This window comes from Aethalodelphis obliquidens, unplaced genomic scaffold, assembly GCF_003676395.1.
Source record: "Aethalodelphis obliquidens isolate GAN/ISIS:26980383/991018 unplaced genomic scaffold, ASM367639v1 scaffold8, whole genome shotgun sequence".
NCBI lineage: Eukaryota > Metazoa > Chordata > Mammalia > Artiodactyla > Delphinidae > Aethalodelphis > Aethalodelphis obliquidens.
Window position 1 is genome coordinate 64,544,872 of NW_020837952.1, and position 23,063 is coordinate 64,567,934.

The window sequence follows — 23,063 nt, forward strand, 5'->3', positions numbered from 1 at the left end:
GGGGGCGGGCAATGCAAACCTTGCTGTGGTCCGGACCTGAGGCCCCGGGGGAGAACTCCGGCCACTGGACAGCCACCCTCTATGCCATCCCAGCCTCCCCCCAAACCCCAACCCCAAGGGGCTCTCTTCTCTCTTCCGGGGTCCCGTGTCCTATTGAATCCTGATTGCTGAGGCTAAGCAGACACGCCCACTAAGTCTGGCAGAGGGAGTGAGAGAAGCCTGAACGTCAGCCCCAAGCTTCCAGGCCCATCTCTCTCTGAAGGGGGCACCACCAGGCAGGATGGAACCCAGCAGATCACCGTCCACATCGGGGGGCGGGGGGCCGGGGCAGGGCCACCGGACTGACGTGCGCTAGGACCCCCTCTCCCCTTCTCAGGGGCCACACGCACCTCCAGCAGCTGGGAGATGGCGTCGGGCTGGGCTCGGGGGCAGTTGTCGTAGCAGGGCCACACCACCCGGCGCCTGCTCTGGGGGGCACCCCCATCGGGCCGCTCCTCCTCCGGGGGCTCGGGGGGCCCCTGCGCCAGCTCCCAGTCATAGGGGGGGCCCTCGGCCAGCGTCTCCTCGGTGTAGAAGTCCCACACCTTCAGGTTGGACACGTTGCTGTACGGCCGGAGGACCTGGGGGCGGGCCTGGCGTGAGCACCGGGGCGCGGAGGGGCCTGCCCGCCCCGACCAGGCTCTGCTCACCTCCGCGTCCTCGGGCGCGTACAGGTAGTTGTAGAACACCGGCGTCCTCTTGCTCAGCCGCTCCACGTACTCCCACACGGAGCGGCAGGCCGCCTGGCCCCGGCGCTCCCCCTTCTCCTCATACAGCAGCCCTGCAGGGGGCAGCGCTGAGCCCGGCCCCACCCCGGCTGCTGACCCCGCCCCTGTGCCCACCTTCACCGCCCCCGCCCCCACCGTACCCAGCTCGATGCGTTCGTAGTCCGAGTCCAGCAGGAAGGTCCGGAAGCGATGGGACGCGTGATGGTAGCCGAGGAACTTGAGGTAGAATGGGCTGAACTCGAACTCCATGGGGAACTGCAGGTGGACCTGTGGGGCATCAGGAGTCAGCGGCCAGCGGTCAGCACGCACAGCCCCCACCACGGCCGCCCGCTCACCTGGTGCACGCAGTCCAAGAACTGCAAAAAGACTGGCGTGAAGCCGCTGCTTTGCCCGGCCAGGGTGTGGGCCCCGCGGTGGCTGAAGCGATGGCCAAAGGACAGCCACTCCTTCTCCACCAGCAGACGGAAGCCCTCCAGGGTGCGGTAGAAGGGGTCTGAGAGCAGCTGCACCAGGGACACCACCTGCCAGCAGCGCCGTGAGTCAGCAGGGCGTGGGGACTGGGCCCAACACCCGCCCCCACCCCCACCCCCGGCCACCGCGCACCTGAGTGGTGATGTCCCAGCCATCCTCCAGGCTCACCAGGACAGAGGAGCCCGAGTCCAGGAGCTCCACCACCAGCACCGACACCTGCAGCAGCTTGTGGATCTGCAGGGACCCGCAGCCCCTCAGCACCTCCCAGAGCCCGTGGCCTAAGACTCCAGCACCCAGCCGGGCCCCCAGGACCCACACATCCACAGGAGCGGTGGCTGCGCAGGCCCACGCCAGGGGACACCCCGCGAGGCAGCACAGCCTGGATGGACCCGAAATGCTGTGGCGTGCTTCCTCCCACCCGGCCGCCCACCCACCCGCCTATCAGCATCTTCTGGGCCTGAAGAGGCATCCCCTCTCCTTGACGTGCCCAGCCCCACCCTGACAGAGAGCAGAGGGCTCCGACACAGCTGGACCCTGGCCTCCCTCCCCTGTCCATGCACCACCACTGGGAAGTGGCCATCATCCCCTCCCGAAGCCCAATACTATCAAAAGAGCAAGCCCAGACCCCGCCCACCCACGGCTCTAGGTAAGTGGCGGGGCCCGGCACCCAGGTGGGCACCGGATGGCCCCTGCCCATCGCATCTCCTCCCCCCGGGTAGCCCTCCACCACGGTGGGGCAGGGGCAGTGGAGAAACCTGGATCAGCCACTCTGAGTCTTCCAGCGAGCACAGGAAGGAGGCTGAACCGGGCTCGGTGGCAGGATAGCCGGGGACACACGCCTTCAGCAGCTTCTTGAAGCTGCCTTTCACCTGCCGTGTCTCAAATACCTCGATGGGCACCAGCTCCCACTGCTGCAGGGGATCTGGCCGTACACCCTGGAGGAAGCCGGCCGTGGTGAGACGCGCCCAGGCCCCGTGCCCCCACCTGGCCCCAGGACTCTGTCCCAGTCACCTTGAGCTGGGCTTTGTCTCCAATGATGTAGAGAGCTGCACGCTGGGGCCGGAGAAAGCCTGGGTCGGGGGGGGCCCCGTTGGCCTGGGGGGGACCCATGCCTGCTAGCCGGGTGCCTACATCAGTGCTGAGCCCACCGCTGCGCCCACCGGCCCGGACACTGCCCCATTTACCTGCACAGAGAAACCAGGTGAGCACCGGAGCAGGGCCAGGGCACCACTTACCTGGGGCAGAGCTCCCAGGGAGGGCAAGGGTGGGACTCGGGGCGTCAGGCTGTTAGTGGCCGGGGCTGTGGCGAGGGCTGGGTTACGCTGGTCTGTCACACGGGGCCGTTAGTGCCAGTGTGGGGGACGTTAGTGCCCTGAGCAGTCACATGGGGCCATCAGTGCCAGGAGTGGGGAGCCAGCCTGCGCGGTCAGTACGGTACCTCGGGGCGCAGTCCGTCTGGAGGCCAAGGCCGCCATGGGGTTGGACAGCGTGGTGACCCTGGCTCTGGGGCTGGGCACTGGGGGCACAGCAGAGAGAAGGCTCAGGCCTGGCCCCAGGCCCGGGGGTGCGCCCAGCAAGGGCGGAGCTGTGGCCCAAAGGAACTGGGTCCAAGGCTGGGTCACCACCGAACCCCCCGGGGGTCCCAGAGACAGTGAGGATCTGTCAAGGTCCTCTGGGCCCCCAGGGCAAACGAGGGAGCAGAGGACCCAGTGGTGGGTAGGAAGGGTCAGGGGACAGGCAGGACCCTGGGCCGCCTCCTCTGCACCCTCAGCCCCGTGGACCCTGCCTAAGCTGCTCATGACACGCAGCCACCAAGCGGCCCCTGCCCAGCACACAGCAGCAGCAGGAGGTGCCCATGAGGCGCAGCCCAGAGAAGAGGAGGCCCAGCGTGGGAGCTCCCAGCCTGGAACCTCAGAGGGTGGTTCAGTCCAGGACACAGGCAGGCCCAAGCCCCAGCACAGAGCCACCTGTGAGGACCAGGCACGAGGCTTACGGGCTGGGACGGCCCAGCCTGGAGGCACAGGGAGCCCACAGGAGGAGGCCTCTGGATTCCAAAGCCTGCACCTGGCTATGACCCAGGCTCACTCGCCTCTACAGAGAGGGCGCAGGGCACCAGAGGCCAGCACGGCGCCAGCCCACTACGCTGCAGGCAGAAGCATGGTCATCCACAGTGAGGACAGCGTGTCCTCGTGACACAGTCTGGACCAGAACCGGTGTACAGCTGAGGAGAGCCGAGACCTTGTACGCCCCCAGGCAACGAGGGGGAAGGCCCGTGCCCAGAACTCGGGGGACACCCAGAAGCAGCACCAGTGGGCTGTGGGGACATTCAGAGATGCCCAAGCAACACTAGGGAAGACACAGGCACTAGGAGACGAAAGATCCTGCGGGGAGGGTGCTGCCTGCAGGGGCCACTCAGAACCACTGGAGTGGGCGGAAGGCAGGAAGACAGCGCAACCATGAAACACACTTAATGATGGTCTCTGATGTTTGGAAAACTAAAAGCCACTCAAACTAGAGAGCGGTATTCCCAGTAGAGGACCAAGAGGAGTAAGGCCTGTGCCGCTTCAGAAGGTGGCACCGAGCCCAGCGCTTCCTAGGGCAGCATCCCCATCAACCACCGCGAGGACAGCCTGGCCACCCTGTTCCCAGCCCCCCTGGCCCCAGTGCCCAGCAAGTGGTAACAACAGCTACAGACGGAGCACTGGACTACAGGCTGCACGGGGACTGGGGGGCTGGTGTGCGCCAGCAGCAGAGGAGGTGCTGCAGTTGGGGTGCTCCTTAGGCCTCACTCGGGAGGGGTGAAGGCCCTCCCCTACGGGAACGAGTGGCAGCTGCACCAGGAGGCCCTGTGCCACGGGCAGGAGCAGCCTGGGCCAGCGTGGGGGCAGTCGGCCATGGGGATGGCTGCAGGCTCGGGTGGTGAACTCAGACTCAGGGTGGGCAGAGAGGGAAGAATCAAGGACGATGCCCGGGCTTCTGGAAGGCTCAGCCCCACAGGTGGCCTGCCAGCCCCCAAGCCCACCTGAGAGCTAGAGCAATGCATCTGGGAGCCAGTGCATCTGGAACCTAGAGCAGCAGCAGAGAAAACGCAGACAAGTGTGAGGGGAGGGAGGGAATCAGGAAGGCCTGAGCGACAAGTGACCCCTGGCGTGATGTCTGCACAAGCCAGGGTGGGGGAAGGGTCTCACAGAGAGAAGTGACCCTCTTGTGACATCGGCCAACTCTGCACACACAACCGCCAGGACGGCTCCAGGTGTGTACAGATCCCTGGTAGACGCTGTCACCACACCTGCTGAGGTACAGGCAGGGGTTGGCTCAGGCCAGCATCTGGGCAATGGTCAGGCCCAGTGCGGGCAGCCTCCCAGCCCTCGTGCCTCCAGCGGGGTGACGAGACCTCCAAGCACGGACTGAGAGGCAGCTCGCTGATCACCAACGTGAGGACCAACGTGGGCTAGGTGGCAGCTCCGAGGAGGCCCAGCAGCTTTCAGGAGGGCCAAGAGGATGAACCGGAAGGGACCAGAGATCAGTGAGGGAGGGTCCAGGAGGGGAGATGGAGGGAGACGCGCAGGTAAGGGAGAGGCTGTCACGGGGGGAGATGAGGGAGATGCGGGGGCAGGATGGGGGCAGCTGGAGGGTAAGCGGGGTGCAGAAGCCATTGCCTTGGAGCAAGGCCCTGGGGTGAGGCTGCCCATCCTGACACAACCCCCCCCCCCGCCCCCGCCTGCACGCCCTGGGGCCCTCCTGGGTGTCTCCTGTCTAAAACCCTCTCCCAGCGCCAGGCATCCACATGGCTCACCCTGCCACAACAGGGTCCCCGCCTGTCACCCCAGGAGACCAGACCACCGCTTGTGGACAGCATGCTCTTCTAAGGGTCGCCCTGAACCAGCACCCCGACGGCAAGGGGTAGGGCCCAGGATGGCCCCTGGGCGCATGCCCCAAATTCCTGGGCCTGCTGCCTCCTCTGTAAACCCCCAAAGGAGTGGTCAGAGCTGGGCCTCAGGACACTCACCTGCTCCCACACCCCAAACACTCTGCCCCCTTGTTGGTCTGCTCTCCATAAATGCCATCACTACCCCCCAGGTCCTCCGGCCCCGAGCACCCTCACCGTGACTGCCCATGTGGGCCGAGGAGAAGCCGCTGAGGGTGTTGCGACCGGACGCATCAGCATAGCGCGGCATGGAGCTGACCACGGCCTGCAGGTACTTCTCCTGCTCCAGGCTGCTGGAGTCGGCCTGGGACTGGCCTGCGGGAGGAAGTGGAGCTGGGGGCGGGGCGCCGGGGGCGGGGCGCCGGGGGCGGGGCGCGGGGCGCCGGGGGCGGGGCGGGCTGCAGCGTGAACAGGGAGCCTACCCGGAGAAGGCGCGTTCTGGGCCTTGAAGAGGCCGACGACCCCCTTGCCGTGCAGGCCCCCTGAGCGCAGCAGCACGGCCTTGGAGCGTCCGCTGCGCCAACAGACCACCGGGAAGCGGTTCTGGCGGTAGCAGCGGGAGACGCGCTGCAGGGCGTTGTCCTGGACGCTCTGGGGGACGATTAGCAGCCCCGGATAGCTGCGAGAAGGCGGACGTGAGGCCAAAGGCACTCTGGACCCACAGCCAGGCGCCCCTGGGCCTTCGGCCTCCTGGAGGCCACCAAACCTGCCGCGCTCACTGCTCACCTGCGGCAGATGGCGTACATGCGGTTGACCGGGGAGATCCGGAAGGGCTCGGATTTCGCGCGGCTCAGGCTGCTGCTCAGCGTGCCCAGCCCCAGGCGCTGGTAGTCCCGGCAGCACGCCCGCTCCACCAGGCTACTCATGGTCATGCGGTCCGAGGGCTTCAGGGCCAAGGAAGGGGTCAGCGTGCTGGGCTCCAGCTCCTCTGACACTGGGGCAGGCCAGGCACACGGGGGTCATTACCCAGGGGCTGCCCGGGTCCCTTACCCCTCCACGTGAGGGTCTTCACCCAGACCGCCCACGGCTCCCCACACCCCGACCTGAGATCTCGTCCTCCTGGTCCCCAGGGGGTGGCTGGCCCCGGTGCTCCCAGCTTGGGGGGCTGTACTTCTTCCGGGTGACATACTGCCGCCCGATGGTCCTCTTAGCGTTCTTCATCAAGTTCCGGGACAGGGTCCTGGGGGGGCCCGAGGAGTACAGTTGCAGGGTCAGCAAAGGTGAGGAGATGGACAAGGGGACACACACAGTGGTTCTGCGAAGGGAAGGTGTTCTGGCCTCGGGGCCCAGCTCCCTACCTGAAGGAAGGACCCTTGTCCTTGGTGGCACGGGGCGGCCGGCCGGGTGTGTGGGCAGAACCCAGGGTGAGCGCGAAGGTGCCCCTGATATCTGGTGGATACCGCAGCTTGTGCAGCTGCTTGCGGAAGAGCTCAGCGCTGTCAGACCCCACCTCCTCGTCAAAGACCATCTTCAGCAGCTGTGTCAGACATGAGGCCCTCAGAGGCTGGGAGGCCCGTGGGCCTGAGCCCTGGCCACAAAGGCGGACAGGCCTACGGGACGCCCCGTGCTGCATCACTGGAACTCGGGTGTTTCTAACAGGATGGACGGGTGAGGGCCCTGCGACCAGACGGCCCTGAGAAAGGCGGCTAGGTCTACCGTGGGACTGTGAAGGGCCAGTCTCGCCTCTCCATCCGGTGACGGACACGTCCTGAAGGAGCGCCCCAAGGACAGAGGGTGAGCGGAGGGCCTGCTCCCCAGACTGCATGTAGGCGGAGACTCAGGAACCCAGTCTTTGTGTTTCATCTAATCTGTGTAGGTTTCAGCTAGGCCGGGCTCACGCAGCACGCTGCAGACACGGCCTCTAGGGTTCGGGCCTTGCAAGGTAAATGGGAGAGCCCCCAAAACTGGCACATGGCGCAGGCAGAGGACACCAAGCTAAGACACAGCGACTTCCCCGTCAACTCAGGAATCACAAAGGGCTCAATGCTGGCTCAACAGCCGCTCATGAGAACAAGACTAGGGCTCAGACGCTGCATCCTGGAGAGGGCCGCGACTCAGGGGCCCACAGACCCCACCCAACACAGCCCACACCCCAGCCGACCTGGAAGGTGCAGGAGCGCAGCTGCAGCCCGTCCGGCAGGTACTGGTCACTGGGGGTCTGGATATTAATGCGCTCCTCCTTGGTCAGCGCAGCCACCGGGAAGGAGCGGACCACCACCTGTTCCCCCACTTATAACAAGCCGGGTGCAGAGTCAGGGGGACGGGAGGGGTCGAGGGTCACAGAGTCTCAGGGTCCCAGAGCTATGGGGTAGACCGGGAGGGTGGGGAGGAAAGACAACAGCCTATCTCCCACAGAGACCCTAAACCCCTGAGAAGGGGAGAGGGAGAGGCAGAAGAAGTCCCACTAGCCCAAAGACCTTGGGGGGGGGGGGGGGGGGGGGGGGGGCAGGGGGAGCGGGGGCAGAGGGGTCCAAAGGCTCACCCAGGGGATCGGTGGGCATCCCCGTGAAGATGACCCGGTACGTGGTAAGGAAGACAGCGCCCTCAGCCGGGAGCAGTGCGGGGCCACCCCTGCTGCCCCCGGCACCCTCCTCACGCCCATCCGGCAGCAGGTAGACACGCAGGCCGTCCAGCACACACTCCTCACCGGGCAGCAGGCGTGGCCGAAGCAGTTTGGGCTGTTTGGGGACAGGAGCAGTGCCTCAGAACATAGCCCAGTCCTGGTGCCTGCCACTCCCCGGCCCCTACTCACCTTCTGGATGGGGGGCAGCCTCTTGCTCTCTCTCTGCACGGCCTCCAGGGTCTCGATGTGCATCTGGACGATGTCTGGGGGAGAGCAGTTCTCATGCTCTGGCCTGCGCCCACCCATCCAAGGGGAGTGTTTCCAAGCCCAGACCCCATACCTGGCACCATGACATGCAGCCCCTTGAGGTGGTCGCTGGTGACCCCACTCTCTGTGCAGACCTTGTCCACGAAGCGGTTGATGAAGCGGACCACGGCCCCGGGCACGTCACAGGTCTCTGCATCCTCGAAGCCGCTCTCTGTGTCATAGCTCTCCGCCACGCTGCCTGCCATGCTGGGCCGGGGAGGGGCACAGTGGGCACAGGCCACACAACCCAAGGCCTGTACTGCTCAGGTCCTGCCCCCAGGCCACACCCCACCTGTTGGTGACCAGGCTGTTGCTGGCGCTCTCCAGGTCGCCCAGCCCTGCGCGCTCCCGGAGCAGCCGGCTCTTGCTGCTGTCCAGGGGCAGGAGCAGGTAGCTCATGCGACTGGCGTAGTGGATGGCCTGGCTGAACACTGTGCTCTCCTCCTTCTGCACCAGCTCCTGCTGCTTCTCGCGGCTCAGGGTGGGCCACAGGCGCCTCTGCTCAGATGCCACGTCCAGGGCAGAGCGCTCGTCCTCCTGTGTGAGTGCCTCCCCAACCTGCCCCAGGGGCCGCACGTGAGCCAGAGCCAGGCCAGCCCCATCCCGCGGGCCCAGGGAGTCCCCACACACCTGGGAGGGGTCTCGGTCCTCGGCAGGCTCCAGGTAGAGGGCCCGGATGTGGGTCTGCACATCCCCATAGAACATGGCCTCCCAGAACTGCGGCGTGCTCCACACTACGTGCTCCTGCACGCAGCTGTACGCAAACTGCGTCACCCCTGGGCTCAGCTTCTGCAGAAGCCAAGAGGGTGTCAGCGGGTGCAGCCGGCAGGAGGTTGGGGAGACTCTGTCCGCCCCAGCACTCACCCGGCAGAAGGCAGTGACCAGGGGCAGCAGAGCAGCTGCGATGCCGTGCTCATCCAGGGAGGTGCAGTCCTGCAGTAGGGCCGGGGGCGTCGGATCCCGGCCCCGTGCCATTCACACCCCCACCAGCACCGCCGACAGAGCAGCACCTCCCGTCAGTCCCTGAACCGTCTGCACCAGCTCCCCAGGGCTGCTCGGAGGTTGAGGGCAGGAGGCCCCTGCACCAGCCTCCCACAAGTATTCTCCCCACGCCACCCTCACCGGCAGACCGGGGTCTCCCCAGTTGTCGGCACCGCCAGAAGATGCACCCTTATGGGTAGGCCGGGGAAGCCCTGCCCGGCCCCACCCTGTGGCCACAGCGCCAGCAGGGTGTGAGGCCCGGCCTCACCTGCAGACAGCAGTTCATCATGCGGACCACGAAGTCGAACTGCTGGTGGTCAAGGACCGCCCGGTTCTGTTGCACGTGCAGGTGCAGCTCCTGGGCAAGGCAGCGGCGGGCCGCACGCCCCTTTAGGGCCCTCAGCACAGCTGGAAGCAGCTGCGGACGGGGAAACAAGGGGATGAGGGCACGAGCCTATGTGGACCCAACCGTGCCCTGAGGCACAGGGAAGGCCTGGCCCAGACGTGGGGGCCAGAGCCCAGGCTCTCAGCACAGAGGAGACCGGAAGCCATCCGGTCAGGTGTGCCCAGATTGGGGCTTCACTGCCCAAGAGAGACCAACGCGCTAGTGGAGCCAGCCCCCCGCACACGAACCTCACAACACTGCCAGTGCTCTGAGCGAGACCCCACGGCCGGCCAGGGCCCCAGCGCCTAGAACGCACAAGCCTAACGCAGAGCCAGCAGCCGGCTCAGCACTGGGCGGGCCACAGAAAGGGCTGCACTTGTCCTGTTGATACTCCCGCACACTGTGAAACAACCAGGAACCCGATAAAGGGCTGGTTTAAGAACTAGGTGCTTCACAAAGAACCACGCAGCTGTGAAACACAAGACAGACTCAAACTGGCTGTCCTGAGAGACCCAAAGTGTCAATGGACATCACAGAGGGCAGAACGCTAAATGAACTCCACTTTCTGCAAGTAAGAAAAAAAAGACACGTGTGAGTCGACACTAGTTTCCGTGAGCGATAAAGAAGACACTTAACAGTAGGGACTTTTAGAGCATTCTGACGACTAGAAGTTGAAGGAAATTCCTCCCGCGGAGCCTCCCCAGCAGGCTGCACCCAGCTGTTCTGAGGTGGACCCGGTGTCCACCTGCCCTTCTTGCCAGCCCAGCTCCCTCCAGCCGCCTGCAGGAGAACGAGGGCCAGGGCTCCTCTGAGAGCCGCTGCCCTGGCCCAGGCCGCCCCCACCCAGAGCCCCCAGCGCTCCCTGTGCCCGGGTTACCCTCACCTTCTTGGCCTCAAGCATCTTCCCCTCGAACACGTAGGAGATGCAGTTCCGGACCACCTCCAGCCGGCGCGCACTGTTGCCGTGGAGCCCACTGCTCCGCTCCAGTATGGCGGCTGGGGAGCAGAGAACGTGCTCACCTCTGACCTCACGTCCACCCTCGGCCACACTCAGGCTCCCCCTCCCGGTTACGCACTCATGGGGGGCCCTGAGGGCACGGTGGTCTTCTTCTCGGCCTTCACGGCCGGGGGTGCGCCCTGCATCTTGGCTGTGGCCTGATCCACGATCCACTGCACCATGCCCTCGTCTAGCCGGGGGAAGGGCCGGGGCGCCCGCCGCAGGTGGCTGGCCTCCCCTGGCCTCTGCACCTTGTGCATAGCCACAGCAGGGTACGGGTTCTCCTGGGGGGGACACAGGCAGGATGGGCGAGCAGCCCGGGCCAGGGCAGCACAGTGACCCGCCCCCTCGTGCCACCTGCCTTACGTTCTTGTAGAGCTGCTCTGCCAGTTCCTTGACATGACGCAGGACACGCTGGGGGTGGCTGTCATCCGCCCGCATCCGTGCCACCTCGTGGGCCACCAGCTGGGGGAGGAAGCAGGGTCAGGCGGGCTGGCTGGGGCAGGGAGGGGGGTGATGGCGGCTCCTCCCAGGTGGGGTCGGGGTGCACCTCATCAAATAGGTCCGTAGGACGGTAGGGGACCCCGCGCTCCGACACAAAGCCTGCAAAGGCCATGCCCTCCAACACCTTCATCAGGAAGTCATCCTCCACCAGCCCACGCTGGCCCAGGAAGGCTGCCTGCGGTGCACAAAGAGGTCAGCCCCTCGGGCACTCACCTTCTGCCCAGCCCCGCCCCCGCCTGGCGCCCACCTTATGGAAGCGGATGACAGGCTCCGGGTGGATGCGGACCATGTGCAGACACCAGCGGTAGCCTTGCAGGAGCTGAGCAAAGAGCCGCAGGAAGACGGCGCGCAGCTCCTTATCCTGGGGCATACGTGAGGGCAGGTGAGTGCCAGGCCCTGAGCCTTCCAGGCACCTCACCCTCCTGACCCTCCAAGCTTCCTCCACACAAGCCACAGTGCCTCCTCTAAGACTCGGTGCCGATGGCCACTCCTGTGCAGGACCCTCCGAGGCTCACACCCACCCCACGCGGCCCTGGCGACCCCCTGGAGGAGCGCTCAGCACCGGGTGGGCCTGGGCCCCCAGAGGGGCAGCGACCCCCACCTGCATCTTCAGGGAGGAAGTGGACGTCGTAGGTGGAGGGAAGGCGAGATCTGCCAGCTCCAGCTCTGGATCCAGGACCTGTGGAAGCAGCGGGGAGCAGGGTCAGCTGCACACCAGCCCCACGCTCTGGCTTCCTCTGGCCACCAAGTGACCCCACCCCAGCCTGCCCGAGGCACCAGCCTCCCCGAGGCCCCTGGTCCTGCCTCACCATGCTCAGAATACTGTGCGTCTGGCTCTGCAGTGGCTCTGGCAGGGGTGGAATGTGCACACACTCGGGCACAGTCACCGTCCCTCCATCAAGATCAGCTACAATCACATCCAGCTGCGGACCAAAGGGAGCGAGAGGTCAGAGAGCCACGGGCCGGTCAGCAGGGCCTGGGGTCAGCCCAGCCTGGAGCAGCGAGGCAGACGCTGAGCAGGGCCCTCACCAGCTCCTGGGCCTCTGCCTGGAAAGCAGCGTTGACTCCGATGATGAAGGGTGTGGGCGTGCTGAGCACCTCCAGGAGCTGCGCCGGCAGGATGGGCACGTACGTGAAACTGCAATGGGCCAAGGCTCAGCGCGACAGCCCGAGGGCCGGGGTGGGGCGGAGGGACTGCGGGGCAGTGGGCAACGGTAAGGTCAGCACCTGTATCTGAGAGGGAAGAGCAGCGCCAGGAGTCCCCGGCAGGCGTCCGAGAGGCGCTGGTAGCTCCGGGACAGGAAGAGCACCTTGTGCTCCGTGAGCGCCGCACAGAACAGAGACAGCACGTTGGTGATGCCTGAGGAGGAGGACAGGCTTAGAGGGCGCAGGCGCCCGCCCTGCGGTGAAACCTCGATGTCTGTCCGCCAGCCCCGGGAGGGGAGACGAAGGACTGTGTGGGGGCTGTGGGGCTGCGGGCACCAGGCTCACCCAGCTGGCGGAAAAGCAGGGCCACGCTGCAGCGGCTGATGGGCAGCGAGTCGGTGAGTGGGGTCTGGATGACCTGCCGGTCCCCAGCCCCCAAAGAGATGGTTCTCTGTGGAGAGAGAGGGACCAGTGCTCAGCTGCTCCACCCAGACCTGGGTCACCCCCAGCTTCACAGCCTCAGGCGGGCCTGGGGGAATGACAGACCCCGAGGTGGGACTGGCCAGGACGGGCAGCACGGCACAAGGGAAAGGCCACGTCTGGCCTCTGTCGGCCCAAGCAGTGCTGCAGAGAAAACTCTGGGCCTCTGACCTGGGGTGGGGACGGGGCCTGAGTGGGCAGAAGAAACAAAGAATCCGTACCACTCCGTCCTCAACAGAGTCCAGCTGCACGGGACAGACAGGCAGAGAGACACAGTTAGACACACCCACACGCGGGGACACAGACCGGGGGGCTGGACAGATAAGCCAACACTGACACCCAGAGACAGGCACACCCAAGGAGGGAGAGGACAGAGGAACCAAAGGGTGCCAGGTGGAGAGCCAGATGCGACATGGGACACGAGACAGGCAGGGCCAAGAAAAGAGGACAGGCGGCGGCACCAAGACGCAGGACAGTGTCCGAGGCTAGGGCCGCACTCCGCCCAGGCTGGACTCCGAACGCCTACCAGGCCCCACCCCGTGGCCTCAGGCACCAGCGGGTCCTGTGGCTGCAGGTGGACAGCAGCTGCCTCCTGACCCACCTGTGAGCCCCCGGCCAGAGGGATGATGCACGTCAGCAGGTTCCCAACCACGTTCTCCAGGCCCACGTTCAGGCCCTCCACATGGATGGTGTAGATGAGACCCAGGCTGTTCTGCAGGGACCACAGATCGGGGAATGACGACCCAGCCAGCGGGAGCACCCCGCATCCTGCCCTGTGCCCGGCTGCCCGCCTCACCCTGAACACCTCCGCATGGTCCAATCGAGACACCAGTACCAGCGTCTTTGGAGCAAACAGCTGGCCGGGCGGGCCAGGAGCTGCGGTTGACAGTCCCACTGGGCCTCCCTCACCTGCCTCCTCTTCCCTCTCGGCAGTGTCCTCGGTGCACAGCCCTTCCTGTGGACAGAAGCCCCATATGCCAGGCTCTCAGGCAGGTCTCCTGAGGCCTGGGGGGGGGGGACGGGACACGGGACACAGGTGACTCAGACAGGACTGGCCCTCTGGAAACTTCAGCCTTTGTGGGATTGGGTCACCAGGACCAGACACACACAGGACAGAGGGAGTCGGCCACAGTCAGAGGCTCGGCCCACGCAGGGTTACCTGTGTGGGCTCCACGGGCTCCCAGAAAGTCAAGCATGCGCAGTAGTGCCGCTCGGAATTGATATCGGTGAGGACAGCAACAAAGAAGGTCGGTGGGTTCCTCTCGGGACACAGCTGCCACCCACTGGGCTGGCAAAACTATCGGGAGGAAGGGGATGGGGGTCAGCAGTCAGTTCCCTCTAGTCCCCTGCCTGCGAGGGACTGCACAGCCAGGGCCTGGAGGCCGGGTTCCAGTGCAGCCAGCAGCACCCTGCTCTGTGACCCACATGCCTTGCCTCCTGGACCTCGGCCTTCTCCCACACAAAAGGGAGTAAGAGCCTCCGGCCTCACTGTGCGGGGCGAGAACCCTGTGATGCAGGGCATGGTCCCCACCATCAAGAGGGAGGGACAACAAGACGTGATGTGGGCACCAAGCGTCCGACCAGCCAAGCCTGCACCCCCGCCCTACGTTCTCCAATGCAGCTGATGTCTCCTTGTACCCAGCGGGGTCCTCACGGTGCCTGCCCCCCACCGTCTCAGCGCCCCAGCCCTCGGCTCCAGGCCCTGGGGGAGCGCCCACACTCACCAGCTCGATGCCCTGGGGGAACGGGTTGTCCTCCCAGTCCTTCTCTGGGAAGCGCTGCAGGATCTGGCCCTGGCCTTCCGCACTCCCTGAGGACAGGAGCCAGGGGTCAGAGCACCTCCCACCTCCCACACCTGCACCCGGTCAGGAGCCTCGAGGGTCCGAGTGGAAACATCTCACCCATCCTGGCCCTCAGGTGGCACCAGACCAGCCCCAGCTCCCAAACCTATGGTTTCCCTAAAGACAGTCCTGTGAGGAGGGGCCCCTAGGCAGCCACAGACCCCAGGACCACCAGAGGGCATGGAGAGAAGCCCCTGCTGTGGGGTCGGGGTCCCTGCAAGCCTCTGGCTGGGCCAGGCACCAAGAGCACAGGAGGCCCGTCACAGATGAAAAAAACAAACTTGTGGTTAGGGGGGGGGGGGGGGGGGATAAATTGGGAGATTGGGACTGACATATACACACCACTGTATATAAAACAGGTAACTAATAAAGACCTACCGTATAACACAGGGACCTCCAATCAATACTCTATAATGAACTTAACGGGAAAAGAATCTAAAAAAGAGTGGGTATACGTATATGTATAACTGGTTTACTTTGCTGTACGGCAGAAACTAACACAACATTGTAAATCAACTCTACTCTAATAAGAAAATTTTTTTTTAAATGACCTGGAAATTTAAAAAAATAAAGTAAAATAAAATAAACTGTGAGAGCCTCAAAAAAAAAAAAAAAAAAAGGGCCCAGGAGCCCCAGCCCAGGGGAGTAGGGGGAGATACTCCCTACTCCCACTCCCACTACCCCCTTCCTGGGTCCCGCCCACTGTGTCAACACCCCCAGCCAGAACCCACACCCAGCCTGCCACAGGCCAGCGTGCCTGCCCAACTGCATAGCACCTGCCCCTCCAGCAAGGGGAGCGCTGTTCCCCACTGTTCCACAGCCAGTGCCCAGCTTAGGCACTCGGCCCACAGCCCTGCTCCCTGCCTCCGCCTCACCTGCCAGCCCTGGGCCCACTTGAGAGGTGCAAGGGTCTCACACCTGCCACCTGTGCCAGCGGAAGGACCACCCGTGCCTACAGCCCCAAACTGCGGCTTGTCCCTGCTACCTCAAGAGGCAGACGCGACAAGCAAAGGTCCCAGAAGACAGCCAAGGAGGGGTGGGGCTGGCAGGAAGGACAGGAGCGCTCTCCGGAGCCCTGAAGGTGGTGGCACACAGGCCTGCTCCCTGCCTGCAAAGGCCGCCTTGCACACAGCCACAGACCAGGTTGCCCTGTGCAGCCCTGAGGGTCCTCCAGACCAGGGAGAAGGGCATGGCCCTGCACCCCCAGCCTGCTAGCTCCCCATGTGTTCCCCAGAGAACCCCCTCCACTCCCAAAGCACCCCCTCCGGTCTGCCTCCCCCACTCCATGCCCAGGGCAGTGCTGCCAGGTCCAGTCCACACTGGCAGGGCCAGCTGGAGGCCCCTGCCTCTTGCCCACCCTTTGTGGAAACAAACCTGGAGGCATGATGAGAGTCAAGTCAGGGAAGCACTCACCCGGGCGTCGTGGAGGAAGGACGGGGGTCCCTGTTCTGCCCCCAGCTCCCACCCAGCATGGCAGCAGCTTGAAGCAAGAAAGACAAAAGCTCTCCACCTTCACCTCCCACACTCGACAAGCAGGTCCAGCCCTCCGCTCAGACCAGCCTCAACACTACTGCCCACACCAGCAGAAGAGCAGGGGCGGATAGGGAAGGCCCAGAAAGCCCCCGTGTGCAGCCTCTGAGGACCTGTGAGATGCAGTCCCACGTCCAGCCTGCCTGGTCCACCTGTGACCTGAGTGGGCACAGGAGCCTCAGACCGAGCTGGGGGCCTGGGCACAGGCCTGGACCCAAGGGCACTGGCAAACGGACCCCAGCAGCCCCAAGAGCACACACTGCCCAGGCCCCCAGAGGCAGAGGAGCTGGGCTGCAATCTTAGGAACCCGCCACTCTCCAGGATCACGGAGGCAATACCAAAAAGGTCAGCAGCAGGCAGGTCGCTGCTGGCTGGGGGAGCAGGGGTAGTGAGGGGCTGTGACTCTGACTCACCAAACCTCAGCTTCCTGCTCCCCTCCCCCTCCCACCACTGACACTGAGAGGAGGTGGCAGACAAGACAGGGTGGGGGAGGACAGGTGTCTGCTGGTGCCTCACCTACCTACGCACGCGCGCGCGCGCACACACACACGCACACACACACACACCCCGAAGCCCCCAGGGTCCATCCAGGCCCACTCCCAAGGGCCACCCTCAACAGGCCCAGGCTGGCTCACCCTAAACTGTGGCTCCTCCCCCAGGGCCAACGTGTGCGCAGCCCCAAACCACCATCTCAGCTCAGCCCTGGCTGGCACCCAGGGCTCACCCAGTTCTTGCCACGAGGCAGCAGGAGGAGGAAGGAAGGGAGGTGTGTGCGGACGGGGACAGTAGCCTCTGCCCCATCTCCCTCCCGAAGCCAGTGGGCAGGTGGCCTTCAGGGGGCTGCTTTCCACAGCCTCTCCCCCAGGGAAGTGGGCAGAGTGGCTGGCCACCGGCCACTGCCCACCCTCCCTACCCCATTCATCGTGGGGAACGTCTACTCCCACGTGCAGGGCTCCACCCTCCAAAGAACTGAGCGCAGGCTTTCCTGGAGGTGTCCAGGCCGCCTACAGAGGGTGGAGGGGGGGCGGGGAGGATGGCACTAGGCTGGGCAGGTGAGCATTCCCCCGCCAGCTCCTCCTCTGGGCCATGATGGTCCCAAACTTGGCCCTCAGGTCTCAGCCCAAAGAGCGTCACCTCCTCTAGCCAGCTCTCTGCACCCTGCCCAAGTCTGGGGCCTGCAGTGGGACCCCAAGAACCTCCCACCCTCTAACACAGCCTTCTGGGATTCCTGGTGCACCTGTTGGCCAGCTGAGCCAGACAGGAGCTCCACGAGCAAGAAGCTACATCTCCGCGTCCAGCGCTGCACAGCCCTCGGCCTAATTAGGGCTTGCTGATCACAGACAGCCGCTGCACCACCCTCCCGCCACGATCAGCCCCGCTCACACACCACAGGCAAACAGGTTCCTCAGTAGGAAGTCCAGGGCAGCTTCCGGAGCCCCAAGGCACACCAGCGCTCGCCGGCCCTCCCTGGAAGGGCGCACCGTGGATGTGTCCTGACTCCCTCACCCTTCCCTGAGACCCCAGCCCATGCCTCAGCTCTGTGCCAACAGGGGCCGGGCTGCAATCTGGCTGCTGGCCTGAATCCTGGGGGTGGGGGTAGGGCTCTGCCACATCTCCCAGTGTCCCCCACCCAGTCGAGCTCTTGAGGCCGTGAAGGGGACCTACAGCAGCTGAGTCCCCTGCCCCACCTTGGGGTAGACAAGAGAGAGGACACCTCCACCCCATGGTGACAGGACTAATCCAACCAGCACAGCTGTGCGTCACAGGGCGGGACTTGGGGGGGCCCTAGGAGGAAGGGCACAGAGATCCCCTGAGACACAGATGGGGACAAGAGCTGTGTCCCCACAGCCAGCCCCGGGGCAGGGAACACAGAGCTCACGTCCGTCATCTGCTGGCAACGCCATCACCAGTGCCAGGCTCCGATGCCTGGGCCGGCCCAGGCCAGCATGTGCTGTGGGCAGAGGCGAGGGAGGATGGCACCCTCCTCTGCCCGCCCCTCCCCACACCCAGCACACACACCCTGAGACTAGCCGGGCCGTACGAAGGACGGCAGCGTCCTGCTGCAAACCCAACCTCCCACCTCAACACAAACCTCCACACACAGGCCGCTCCCAGCTGGCCACAGCACAGGACAAGTGCAGAGGGGCTGCAACCTCTCCAACCTCCCCGGTCAGACCCGACTGGCTCTGACCCAAGGACTTGGACCCTCGGGCTCCCAGGGTGGGGCTGGGAGCCAGCCAAGGCCATCCCAAACAGCCCCAACCTGCTCCAGAGAGAGGGCAGGAACATGGGTGGGGAGAGTAGATGGGGCCGAGGAATGTGGCCAGCTCAACATGGTCAGGACCAAAAGAGGCCAGGCCAGGGGTGGAAAGTCTTCTTCTCAGATGTTTGGGGGTGGAACCCCCAGCAGCAGGAGGGGTCCAGCCCCTCCTCCCTGGCAGATATGCACTCGGCCATCTGGTCAGATCAAAGTCACACCCCGGCACTGGTCACACTGTGTAAAGTCAGCTGACCACCATCAGGGCACTCCCTGGCCAGGAACTGGCCCCCACGAAGTCCCCAGGGCTGGGCCAGGGTGCAATACAGGCTAAACCCATGTCCTTAGTGAAGGAGCTCCCCCAACTCACCAAGGGAGGAGGCTACACCTTCTGAGATGAATGGCAGGGAACCACCCAGTCCCCTCCCTGCCCTCCTGCCTGGAGCGGTCTGCCAGGTAGTAACCATGAAAGCAGGGTGCTTCCTCAGGTAGGACTCCGGGACTCAGCGCCCAGAAGGTCCGCACAGGGTGTGCAGATCCAGGCCACGGACAAGCCTTCCACCACTCGGCGCTCTCCACTCAACCCAAAAGACTATGTCTTGCCCTAGCGTCCTAGGCCTGCCAGCACGCACGGGTGCCTGCGTGCCACCTCCCGCAGAGGTGCCCACTGTCTGTGCCAAGTGCTGTCCACACACTGGCTGCTCAGCGTTAACAAGACACCCATCACTTCCTGGAGCCTTCTGTGTGAACAGCTCCATGTGTGTATGTCCACCTTGTGCTCAGAGCAGCCTGGGAGGTCTGTGTCACTCACCCGACCCCCAGATGAGGAAGGTGAGGTGCGGAGGGCCGAAAGACTGGTCCAAGGTCACAGAGGTATCAAGTGGCAAAGCAGGGACCACTGAGCCTCATGCGGTGCTCCTCTGCTTCAGACTCCCCCACCACCTCGCTCTGCCCTCAGTCCCACAGCCGGGACTCCAGCTCGTGGGCTTGTTCCTCACAGGGATGGACCAGTCATGCCAAGGGAGGCCCTGAGGCTGGGTAGCCAGCCAGCTGCTGACCAGCTCCAACCCCGGAAGACAGTGGTTAGGGGGCTCCGTGGCCCCCCAGCCCTACTGAAGGGACATCTTGAGAATCACTCCTTCCGGTCACTTGGGGTGAGCAGGCACTCCTCACTGGTGGGCGCCAGCCTTCTCCCCTGCTCTGCCCAGAGGCCACACACACCTGGGGTGCCCGCCGCCCGTGTGGCTCCAGCCCGCCTGTCACGGAGCCTACCCATGCCTCCTCTCACCTTCCTCACATTTGCTCCAGCTGCCACCACCATCAGCATGCCTCCCACACTGCCCTCGGCGTCCTCAGCCTCCAAGCTCACTCTGCAGGCAGCCCCTGCCCTGGCACGCAGCCTGGGGGCCCTCACGCTGGGGCAGCACCTCGGCCAGCCTTGTCTCCCTGGATCCAGTGCACCCCGCTGCTGCAGCTGGCATGTCCTCCTCACTGCCCCCTCCCCACATGCCTTGGAGCAGACAGCTCTCCCTCTGGGCCTGTTCAACACTGACAGTGAGCCTGCCACGTGCAGACTGCAGGACGAGGACAACTGGTCCTTGCCTACAAGAATGCCCTCCCTGAAGGGAGAGACATGCTCATGACTGAGGGTGTCGGGATGGATACGACAGGAGGAGTGGAGAGGAGGAGCGAGTGTTGAGCGAAAGGGCGCGAGGAGAGTCTGGAGAGTGTGGAGTCCAGAAGGTATAGGCTCAGCCAGAAGAAAAGCAAAGAGGAGTGCAAGTCCGGGTCCTGGATGGTGACAGAGGCAGCTGGGGTGACAAGAAGCAGGGTAGACTGGGGGTCTCGACCCCACTCTCAGGCTCAAGGTTCAGCCCCAGCCTGACCACACAGCCACCCCACCCCCCAGTGACACGCGTGCCCTCCTGCAGTTTGGGATCTGAGACCCCAGCTTAGCTCTGGGGTAGGCTGGGTGCGAGTCCCAGCCCCTCTGGGGGCTCAGACCAGGCACTCAACCTCTCTGCCCTGACTGCACTCTACACATGGGGGCAACGACAGGGAAACCTCGGTGGGCTGCTGGGAGGAAGAAGTGAGATCACACACACAAAGGGCTGTGCAGGGCCTGGCACGCTGAGTGCACACCCCAACGCCGTTGTCTCCACGGCTGTTGCTGATGTCACTGTCAGGCTGTTTTCTCCTACCCCCTGGGCTGAAGGGCTCTCGGACACGGGCGCTGACCCTAGACACGGACCTCCTGGCCATCGGCACCAGTCACCACACCACTCTCCCACCCAGGGCTTGGCTGCAGGCATGAAGTCGGCAGGCCCTCTGCCAGGAACACTCTTCTCTCTCCTCTCCACAGTTCCCTCTGAAGTCCTCCGAGTTCCAACTCAAACACCACCTCTTCAAGCAGTAGTCCCTGAACCCCACCCCTTTTCTGCATGCTCCCCAGCCTCCTGTACCTGAGACACGGCACAGAGGCACTGGGGGTCAGAGGAGGGGCTTGCAAGTGAACGTTCCGTGCCCCTGGAAGCAGAGCCGCCCGGCAGTCCGCCAAAGCAGAGAGAGCCCATCCCACCCAACTGGGAGTCGGGAGGCCGAGCCGCCCCAGGGCCCTCCCACCTCCGGGGCGACGCCGAGACGCTGTCGGCCCGGTTCTGCCCTGACTGGGGTGGGCAATCTCGGCCCGCCCCGTCTCGCCGCGCTGCCCACCTCGGGGAGGTCGGCCCTCCGTGACCCACGACCCCGGACCCCAAACCAGGGCGGCAGGTGCCCGGCTGACCCTGGGGCTGCCCCGCCGCCCCGGCTGACCCTCCCCGGCTCCCGGTCCCCGGCCCTCAGCCCTCGGCCGCGCGCCGGCACTCACCGCGCGGGTGCGGCCCGAACGCCACCAGCACGAAGTAGTCCGCGAGCCGCGCCATGGCGACGGGCGCGGGCGGGCTCCGCGGCTCGGGGACGCGAGGACGGCGCTCTCATGGCCCGGCCCCGGCCCTGGCCCGCGCACCCCGGACGCCTCGGGCCCGCTCCACGGCGGCGGCCAGGGCTCCAGCCGCCATCTTCCCAGCCAGCCGGCCCGCCCGGCCGCGCCGTGCGCCTGCGCGGCCTCGCTCCGCCCCCCCCCCGCGGGCGGGGTCCGGAGCGAAGCTCCCTCATTGGACCAGCGGCGCGGGCTCGGTTCCCGGGGGCGGGATTCAGCCGCTCACCACCCTCAAGCGGTGACAGCGACGGCGGCGCGGGCGGGTCAGCGGCAGGCGCGGGCCGGGTCAGAGCGTGCCTCGCCGTTGCGGCTCCCACGCAGGGCGGAGAGGGGTCGGGCCCCGCCTCTGGGAGCTCTGTCTGGGGTCCGCGCGGCTCCCGGGGCTCTCTACCCCGGCGCTGTCAGTCTGCAGGAAGGCTGGAAGGCCCGGCCCTACCCACAGGTCTCCCAAACTGGGGCCCTAAGCCATCCCCTGGGGCTGCCAGCCTGGTGATAGGGGGGAGTACCCACCCAGGCCCTACCCTTGGGGTTCCCAGCCTGAAGAGGGCTCTGGCCCCACTTGGAAGCCCAGTCTAAGTGAGGTGAAACGCTTAACACATGTACTTTTATTTTTTTAATTTCTATTTATTTATTCGTTCATTCATTCATTCATTTATTTATTTTTAACACATGTACTTTTTAAAAGGCGCGCTGCACGTCCTGCTGTAAAGAGCTGCGTACTAGGCCGTGAGGCGCCGGGGCCCGGGTGCGCTGCTTGGGAGAAGGCTGCACCACTCAGGGTCCCTGACAGTGCCCACCACCCTCAGCGCGGGGGCCGGCCAGGGCCTCCCCCGCAGTGACACAGGGATGGGCAAGGGGGACACAGAGTCTAGAGCAGAACACGCTAGGAGAGGAGATGGGGTGGGGGGCGGGGCAGCCTCAGGGCTGCTCGCTGACAGGCTGGGAGGGGAAGGCAGGGTTGAACTTGTTTTGGGGTGACTTTGGCTGCTTCAAGAACCTACGAAGGAACAAACTGCTGGCGTTCCTCCTCCATCCCCTCGCAGGGGCCCGCCTGGAGAATGAGTGGAACACAACCCAGAGACAAGCGCTGAGGGGGAAGACCACCAGGCTCCCCTCCCTGCCTCTGGGCACATGCCCAGCCACAGCCTCCTCTGCTTCTGGACGGTACTGGGTAGATAGGCTGAGAACCCCTCCTTTTTGCCCCGGCTGTCTTGAGTTAGCTTTTGTCACTTACACCCAAAAAGGTCCTCACCACCACATTACCACACCACTGAGCTTGTGCACGGGCAGGCAGTGTCCCAGGGAAGCCCTCTGGCCTAGCACATGAGCCCAGGACTGGCTCTTCCACAGAGATGGTGGGGACCCTGCACTCCATTTTCTTCCACTCTCATGCCCTCCTTGCAAGGAGCCCATTCCTTGAGCACCTTAGGGTCAAGGGTAGGTTTGGGGTCACTTCTAGACCATGATAGCCCCACTCAAGTTCCTTGCTACCACACTGTCCATGTTACCCTCAGAGGCACTCGCTGCTGCCCGCTTCCTCTCAGTGTGGCTCCAGTCACCTGTCATCCTGCCAACATCGTTGCTCCCCCCCGGACAGTTTTCACTGTCCTCACCGGGCAAACCCCAGCCACGCACAGTCCTGCCCATCCGTCTCCTCGAGGCCTGCAGCGCCAGCTGGTGCAGAGTGGCCACAGTGACACCGCGGCCCCAGCTGTGGATGCACTCTCGCCACTGCCCAGCCTGCTGACATCTGGTCAGCTCTGTTCTCTCTGCAGTCTCCTCTGACCCCCTTCCCGTGTCTCAGAAATGACCCCACTGCCCTCCTTCACAGAGAAAACAGACTTGCATCACCCCAAGTCTGCCCCCCTCACCCCCGCCTCCCCCTCCACAGCGACCACAGAGGCTCTGCCCCTCCTGCCCCTTCCCCGCC

The 23,063-nt window shown here is 64.8% G+C and overlaps 1 protein-coding gene across 5 annotated transcripts in view; it reads right to left on the minus strand.

Annotated features, from left to right (window-relative positions):
* SBF1 (SET binding factor 1) overlaps positions 1 to 21,221 on the minus strand; it is a 28,074-nt gene extending 6,853 nt beyond the window's left edge. The window contains exons 1-36 of one of the 5 annotated variants that reach the window (XM_027108127.1): positions 21,023 to 21,221; positions 14,253 to 14,338; positions 13,688 to 13,825; positions 13,325 to 13,483; positions 13,130 to 13,240; positions 12,394 to 12,499; positions 12,130 to 12,262; positions 11,932 to 12,040; positions 11,712 to 11,825; positions 11,504 to 11,581; positions 11,150 to 11,263; positions 10,949 to 11,077; positions 10,765 to 10,863; positions 10,478 to 10,682; positions 10,285 to 10,397; positions 9,285 to 9,434; positions 8,900 to 8,968; positions 8,666 to 8,824; positions 8,328 to 8,593; positions 8,070 to 8,242; positions 7,919 to 7,992; positions 7,649 to 7,844; positions 7,268 to 7,395; positions 6,465 to 6,643; positions 6,210 to 6,346; positions 5,893 to 6,100; positions 5,589 to 5,785; positions 5,344 to 5,481; positions 2,677 to 2,754; positions 2,250 to 2,422; positions 1,994 to 2,173; positions 1,371 to 1,472; positions 1,103 to 1,288; positions 908 to 1,034; positions 690 to 820; positions 390 to 620 (exon numbers count right to left, since the gene is read on the minus strand). In XM_027108127.1, coding sequence (XP_026963928.1) covers positions 390 to 620; positions 690 to 820; positions 908 to 1,034; positions 1,103 to 1,288; positions 1,371 to 1,472; positions 1,994 to 2,173; positions 2,250 to 2,422; positions 2,677 to 2,754; positions 5,344 to 5,481; positions 5,589 to 5,785; positions 5,893 to 6,100; positions 6,210 to 6,346; positions 6,465 to 6,643; positions 7,268 to 7,395; positions 7,649 to 7,844; positions 7,919 to 7,992; positions 8,070 to 8,242; positions 8,328 to 8,593; positions 8,666 to 8,824; positions 8,900 to 8,968; positions 9,285 to 9,434; positions 10,285 to 10,397; positions 10,478 to 10,682; positions 10,765 to 10,863; positions 10,949 to 11,077; positions 11,150 to 11,263; positions 11,504 to 11,581; positions 11,712 to 11,825; positions 11,932 to 12,040; positions 12,130 to 12,262; positions 12,394 to 12,499; positions 13,130 to 13,240; positions 13,325 to 13,483; positions 13,688 to 13,825; positions 14,253 to 14,338; positions 21,023 to 21,077 — 5,031 coding nt within the window. In that variant the 5' untranslated portion in view covers positions 21,078 to 21,221. Of the gene's footprint in view, positions 1 to 389; positions 621 to 689; positions 821 to 907; positions 1,035 to 1,102; positions 1,289 to 1,370; positions 1,473 to 1,993; positions 2,174 to 2,249; positions 2,423 to 2,676; positions 2,755 to 5,343; positions 5,482 to 5,588; positions 5,786 to 5,892; positions 6,101 to 6,209; positions 6,347 to 6,464; positions 6,644 to 7,267; positions 7,396 to 7,648; positions 7,845 to 7,918; positions 7,993 to 8,069; positions 8,243 to 8,327; positions 8,594 to 8,665; positions 8,825 to 8,899; positions 8,969 to 9,284; positions 9,435 to 10,284; positions 10,398 to 10,477; positions 10,683 to 10,764; positions 10,864 to 10,948; positions 11,078 to 11,149; positions 11,264 to 11,503; positions 11,582 to 11,711; positions 11,826 to 11,931; positions 12,041 to 12,129; positions 12,263 to 12,393; positions 12,500 to 13,129; positions 13,241 to 13,324; positions 13,484 to 13,687; positions 13,826 to 14,252; positions 14,339 to 18,526; positions 19,044 to 21,022 lie in introns of those variants that run through there. The other 4 variants (XM_027108126.1, XM_027108130.1, XM_027108129.1 and 1 more) reach the window with 4 other exon arrangements.
* Positions 21,222 to 23,063: the final 1,842 nt, after the last annotated feature.